The following is a 7,106-nucleotide window of genomic DNA, read 5'->3' as shown; positions in this document are numbered from 1 at the left end:
TCAAAACCCAGGGCTTTTTTTGCAGCAGGAACTCCTTTGCATGTTAGGCCACACACCCCTAATGTAGCCAATCCTAATGAGTTTCTGATGTTGGGTGTGGCCTATTATGCTAATGAGTTCCTGCTGGGCGTGGCCAACTTGGGAGCCAGCCGGAACTCCGTTCCTGTGCGTTCCTGCCCAAAAATAGCCCTGACCTGGAGATTTGGGGGATGGGCTCTGGGGAGGGCGGGGTTTCGGGAGGGGAGGGACTTCAGCAAGGTACAACGCCATAGATTCTGCCCTCCAAAGCAGCCATTTTCTCCAGGGGAGCTGATCTCTGTCGTCTGGAGATCAGTTGTAACAGTGAGGTGCTGCCTACAGGCTGGCAACACTACAGCTCCAAGTTGGGAACTTCCTGGAGATCTGAGTGGAAGGAACTGGGGAGGGGCCTCCGCAGGGTGCGGCGCCATAGAGTCCACTGCCCAGAGCAGCCATTTTCTCCAGGGAAAAGTCAGCCACAAATGGATGTACAGCGTGTGCAAGTATGCAAACCACCGAGGGGGGGGGGAACCACACAACAACTCTGTGCACATAAAATATTAAACAACAAATTGTGTCCTTGAAATGAACTAGTATTTTCTTTGACAGTCCCTTTTTCACAGAAGTTATTGATCACTCCCTTTCGGTCTCTGGACACAGTTCAGTTCGGCTCTCCTGCTGGGTTCTCAAACAAGAAAGCAAGATACACGACTGCACAGTCAGAGTTAACTTTGAGAGCTTCTGGGGCTCCACCGGTGAGACAGCGGCCTGAAGAAGTCAGAAGAAACGGACGGCAACCTAGGCGATCCGTACCTGCTTTATCTGTGACTGTGTTCAGAGACCAAAACGGAGTGATCAATAACTTCTGTGAAAAAGAACCGTAAAAGAAAATACTAATTCATTTTGAGGACACAATTTGTTGTCTAATACTTTATGTGTACAGTGTTATTTTTCTCTCTCTCGGTTGTTTGCAATGATCCCTGTCATCTGAAGATCAACTGTGAAACTACACCACCAGCTCCACCTGAAGACTGACAACCCCCCCCCCCAAGCTTCCTCTCTTTGTTTCAAACAAGTGTGACACCAAGAAAACGTAGGAAGAAGAATATTCCCCCTCCAGCTTTCTTTCACAACACACAGGATTATTAGCTAGGAGAAGCTCTCTCTCTGACCAGCTCACCATTTTGATACTCTAACAGGGGTTATTCAACAGGAAAGCTGTTTGAGCTAAGTATATCTATATGCTTCATTGACAGCCCACCTTTTCCTGCAATGGGAACCCAAACTGGTTTACATTGTTCCCCTCTCCTCCTATTTCTTTGTCACAACAACCTTGCGAGGTAGGTTAGGCTAAGGTCACGCAGGAAGGTACCACAGCAGAATGATGATTCGAACCTGGGTACCCCGGATTCTAGCCCAACACGGTAATCAATGCCCCACAACGGCTGGCGGGAATCAGCAACAAAGTCCCAGACTCAGACCCCACAAAGGGGCAAACACGCAAACTGGCGGTCCCCAAGCACAATGGATACCTTTGGGGGAACAAGGGTCTCTCTGGGATCCGGGCCAAACAGTCCATCTTTGCCGGGGGACGCAGTGATGGCCGCTAGCCTAGATAGCTTTAGAAGGGGATTCGACAGATTCATGGAGGAGAGGTCCATCAGTGGCTATTATCCATGGTAACTAAAGGAAACCTCCTCGTTTAGAGGCAGTCCGCATCGGGGGAAGGCCTTGGCCTCCATGACCTGTTTTGTTGGCCCTCCAGGGCAACTGGCTGGCCACCGTATGAAACATGATGACGGGCCACTGGACTAACCCAGCAGGTTCTACTTATGTTTGACTTTACCTGTTCCAGAGGGTCAGGTTAGACCAAAGTGGCCAGAGGGTGAGACAGATAAGTTTAGGGAGGGTATTTATCCTTGTGACTCAGGGCCCTGCACAGAGTGTTCTTCCAGACTGGCACCAGCCAAACCTGCTCTGCTTCAGCAAAGTTGCTGTATCATGTACCTTCAGAAGTTCAGACCATGTGGTGTGATCCTGAATGGTTACACAGGAGAAGGAACATCTGAAGAAGATGAACCTCGTAATTCAGGGACAGAAGGAGATGCTTAGCCTCTTTTTGACTTTGACCACCATAGGTCAGTGGTAAGAGAATGAGCTACGGATCAGGAAATCTTTTGAGGCCGAATAAGCCTGCAGCTTTTACTTTACAGATGGACGGAGGTGCATAACCTTTGCTCTAACTGTGCCCGGAGGCTGCGGTGGGTAGGTGTACAATCTGAAGGCACAGACAGGCAAACCACTTACCAAAATCCATGCGGTCCTTGTGATTTCTTTGCAGGAGTCCGAGCAGCAGCTGTCTCAAGTGGCTGGATGTCTCTCTAGGGATGCTTTAAAAACAAAGGGGGGGGGGAGGAGAGATAGAAATTCAGCATCGTGTTATACTTGTGTATTGACTTTCTGGACTGGGAAGCACAAGCAGACCCAATGTCCTCCTGAGAAAAGCTCAACACAAGAGAAGTTACGCCCTGATCTGCTTTTGACAAAATCCAGAAGGGCAGACATAAGAACATAAGAGAAGCCAATGTTGGATCAGGCCAAAGGCCCATCCAGTCCAACACTCTGTGTCACACAGTGGCCAAAAATACCAGGTGCCATCAGGAGGTCCACCAGTGGGGCCAGGACACTAGATGCCCTCCCACTGTTGACCCCCCCCCAAGCACCAAGAACACAGAGCATCACCTGCCCCCAGTCACGTCAGTCTGTTACAGCAGGGGTCCCCAGCCTTTCCGAATAGTGAGAAATTGGTGCCATTACAAAATGGCGGCCGCGGGGAATGAGCCAATCACAAAATGGTTGCTGGGGTGGAATTAGCACATCACTTTGGGGGAAAGATGTGCTGTGTTACCCTGCCCTGGATAGCCTAGGCAAGCCATCTCGTCAGAAGCTAAGCAGGGTCGACTCTGGCAAGTATTTGGATGGGAGACCTCTTTGGAATACCAGCAGTCAGGAGGTGGGGGCAGGCTTCATACTGCCACCTCTCTGAACATCCTCCAGGCCCCCAGTAGGGGTCAGTCACCAGAGGTCGCCATGACTTCCAGGTACACACACAAATATGCGGACACACGCACGCACAGATGAATCTCTAGTTTATAAAAGCTGATGCCGCAATGTACATCTGCTGGCCTTTAAGATGCCACAAGAGGTTGTTTTCAGACAAAACAGCATTTTTAGCTCTTGCCAGAGGCAGCCCCGCTAGGAGTTCACATTTCTCATGGGCAACAAGCTGGCTTTATGTCATTCTTGTCTCCTTTTATCCTCACAACAACCACCCTGTGAGGTAAGTTAGGCTGAGAGCATGTGACAGACTCAAGGTCACCCAGCAAGCTTCTGTGACAGAGTGGGGATTCGAACCTGGATCTCCCAGATCCTAGTCCAACATTCCAACCACTGCACCCATTCATAGGCGGTCTGACTCCATAATGGGATGTGTGGTGCCATCTAGCAGGATAAGCATTGCATTCATGGGGTATGAGCACTTGGCAAGGCATGGCATAGAAGATCCAAAAGGAGATGGAACATTACATGCAGGCTACCTGTGTCTGTTTTAGCAGCCCCACTAGCCCAGCTTAGCCCAATCTTGTCAGGGCTTGGAAGCTAAGCAGGCTCAGTACTTGGATGAGAGACCACCAAGGTAGACTCTGCAGAGGAAGGCAAGCACTGGCAAACCACCTCTGCTCATCTCTTGCCTTGAAAACCCCATGGAGTTCCACTTAATGTGATTCTACAGCACACTTTACCATATCTACCTGTGTCTCTTATGATGTAAAAGCTCCCTCCCCCATTCATTATAAGTGATACTGTGTGGCTACTTGGGGACAGATAGAATTGCTTCAGAGGCCTGCCTTGGCCTGGATTCCATCAGTTGGACTTGTCTGCTGTGTGTATATCAGGAGCTCAAGGCTGTAGGGCAGAGCTGGATCAATAACAAGAAGGTTGTATGAATGTGAAGGCCAGGGCAGAATCAGAAGCAAGGCAGCTTTGTAGCGAAAAGACTGGAAATGCACAAGCATTGGTGGCAATGAGGAGGAAAGGCAGCATGGTTATAACCCAATCTCATCAGATCCTGGAAGTTAAGCAGAAGGCGGCAATGGCAAGCCACCTCTGCTTCTCATTTGCTTTGAAAGCCCCTTGCTGGGGTCACTAGAAATCGGCCGCAACTGGATGGCACACCAGTTCGGCCCAGCCTTCTTGCCGACATTTAAGTTCTACATGCATGAGCATTTCTCACTTCCTAAATCCTGCACTCTGAAGCGGCTATAGGAAAACAGGAACGGCCAAACAGAAAGAACTCCCCCGCCACCTGGAGTCATATACCCAGTCCACAGTAAGGACGTGCCTGGAAGACAGAGAAGGGGAAAATCCACATGCTGGCAGAGCCAGTAGATATTTCTGCCCAGGCAAATCCAGGCCCTTGGTATTTGCTCTGTACACACAGCACGGTCACTGCCTGCCTGCCCGACTTCTCCACTTCTGTTCAGCGGGGTCAGGAGAGGTAAAAGGGCAGTCACCCTATGCCAACTTTAAAGCTCACATGTCCCACTCAGACAGGCAGGATTCCGTCTCACGCAGGCCTGACCGCCTTCCCCACTTTACTCAGAAATGTAGACGTAAACAGCTATTTGCCAAGAGTCGATATTTGTGCCGTAGTTTCAGCTTTTGTCTTTTTCTCCCAGGGAGCCCTCCGGCTAAGGACATAGGAGCAGGATGGGGGGGGAAGACCTCACACAAGTAAAGTGGAGACTTTCCAAGACTTCCTTTTCAGAGCCGGCCAGCGGCTGCTGCACCCGGCTGCTCTTTGGAGACTTTTAAAACTCTCTTGTTAGGAGTCCCCCACACACAGACACCAAGAAATCTGCAAGCCTCTCACAAGCAGTTCCTAGAAAACGGCAAGCAGCTGCGAGCGAGATGCCTTTGCCTGAGAGGTGGATCCAAAAAGGAAGTTTGCCAACCGGGATTCACGTGAGAGGCAGCGTTGCCGACACGTGGAATGTTAGAAGAGGAAGCGTTGGGCGATTTTTTTACACTGCACGCTCTCCATGGGAGACGCAGCAGCCGGCAATTCAGAAGATAAACATGGCCTTAATGGATCCCAACGGTATTCCAGGTAGCCCCACACACTTGCGCTGGATACTCACAAACCGGGGTGGAAGGTTTCTCCCTGCTACAGCTTTGGACAATGGACTACCTCGCAAAATGGCAAACTGCTTCTCTGCAAAGAAAGCTGCAATGGGATGGGGGGGCAGCAGCTCTTCATTCTTCCCCCTACTCAAAAGGAGGTAGGGTGGGTCAGCAATCTTTCCTGTTCAGCTGTGAAGGACAGGAGCCCTCAGAAACCCAAAACCACCATCGAAAGACTCCAAATCCATATAAAGGAGTGAACGTCGGTCCCAAGGGTACCACTATCCAACATGGGGAAATCTAGTAGCATACGTACACACCTGAAGAAGCCTTAAGCTTTATACACTATATTTATTTTGATATTTATACCCTGCTTTTCACCCCAGCGGGGGACCCATTATGGCTCACGACATCATTCTCTCCTTCATCATTTTTATCTTTGCAACGATCACCCTGTGAGGCAGGTCAAACTGAGAGGTCACCCAAGGTCACTCAGTGAGCTTCCATGGCACACACCTGAACAGGCTTTATACTGAACCAGATCTTGGTCTGTCAAAGTCGGTATTGTCTACTCAGACTGGCAGCAGCTCTCCAGGGTCTTTCATGCTGCCCACTACCTAGTCCTTTTAACTGAAGATGAAGAAGAAGATTGGATCTATACCCCGCCCTTCACTCGGAGTCTCAGAGTGGCTTACTAAACTCCTTTCCCTTCCCCTCCCCACAACAGACACCCTGTGAGAGAGAGCTCTGACAGAACTATGGCTTTTCCAAGGTCTGAGAGCTCTGAGAGAGGGCTGAGAGAGCTCTGACAGAACTATGGCTTTTCCAAGGTCATCCAGCAGCTGCAGGTGGAGGAGTGGGGAATCAAACCCAGTCCTCCCAGATTAGAGTCCAACGCACTTAACCACTTCACCAAACTGGCTCTGGGGATTGAACCTGGAAGATGCCGGGGATTGAACCTGGAACCTCCTGCAAGGCAAGCAGATGCTCTTCCACTGAGCCAATGCCCCTTCCCAGAATGGAGATTCGAACCTCAGTCTCTCAGATCCTATCCTGGTATTCTAACCACTCCACCATGCTGGCTCTCATATCCTTTATCATAGCCATAAGGAAATGGGCTCTCAGTCACAGCTCAGATTTGAATATCTCAGTGCACAGAACATAAATAGCCATGTTCAAGTTTTTTCCCCCTCCTTGCATGACACACAGCTTAAATGGGAGGGCCCGTGACCCTTCTGGGATCACACGGCGAACCCCACCAAAAGCTGATCACATGGTGACCCCACCAAGAGCTGATGCCATTCCCTCCCTCTACTGAAGTCTTCAAATTCTCAGTTCTCCAACACTGTTTCCTCAGGCCTAGTCGCTTCGGCAGGAAAAACATACCGCCTGCACATTTGTTTGGGGGTGAGGAAGGCGTTCTGTTTCATGTCGGGTAATTAAAACAGCAAACCTATCCAAGCTCCCAGCCAAGGGCTTCCCCACCTCGGAATGGCATCCATCTCTGTCAGCAAAACAGTAGCTCCTAAAAAACACAGAACTTCACCGCTTTACTTAGGTGGGCAGAAGCTGTGTACAATAAGGAGGTGCCACTAAAGGAGGTGTCGCATACAATAAAGGGAAGTTGTGGACCGTAAGGGCGGGCACCACCAAAACAGCATCTCCCGTCTCAAATGCTCCCCCCACCAAAAAAAACATCAGCTGCTTCAGGTGGTGGGGAGCTCCCCCTCCCTGGCAGTCTTCAAGCAGTGGCTGGACAAACACTTGTCAGGGATGCTCTAGGCAGGGGTCATTTCGTAGAAAAAGAGCTAGGGGAACTCATTAGCATATCTCATTAGCATATGCCACGCCCCCTGACATCACCGGAAGTGTGTCATAAGGCCACACCCCCTGACATCACTGGAAGT

The 7,106-nt window shown here is 50.2% G+C and overlaps 1 protein-coding gene across 1 annotated transcript in view; it reads right to left on the bottom strand.

The window, feature by feature from the left end:
* Nucleotides 1–7,106, bottom strand: part of ULK1 (unc-51 like autophagy activating kinase 1) — a 156,122-nt gene that overhangs the window by 73,023 nt on the left and 75,993 nt on the right. Inside the window, 1 exon segment of the mRNA XM_015408703.1 lies at nt 2,326–2,408. Coding sequence (XP_015264189.1) covers nt 2,326–2,408 — 83 coding nt within the window.

The sequence above is a fragment of the Gekko japonicus genome, unplaced genomic scaffold (genome assembly GCF_001447785.1).
Source record: "Gekko japonicus isolate JY-2015 unplaced genomic scaffold, Gekko_japonicus_V1.1 scaffold2152, whole genome shotgun sequence".
Lineage (NCBI taxonomy): Eukaryota > Metazoa > Chordata > Lepidosauria > Squamata > Gekkonidae > Gekko > Gekko japonicus.
Note: the sequence above shows the minus strand (reverse complement) of the source record. Positions and strands in the feature narration are given on the sequence as shown.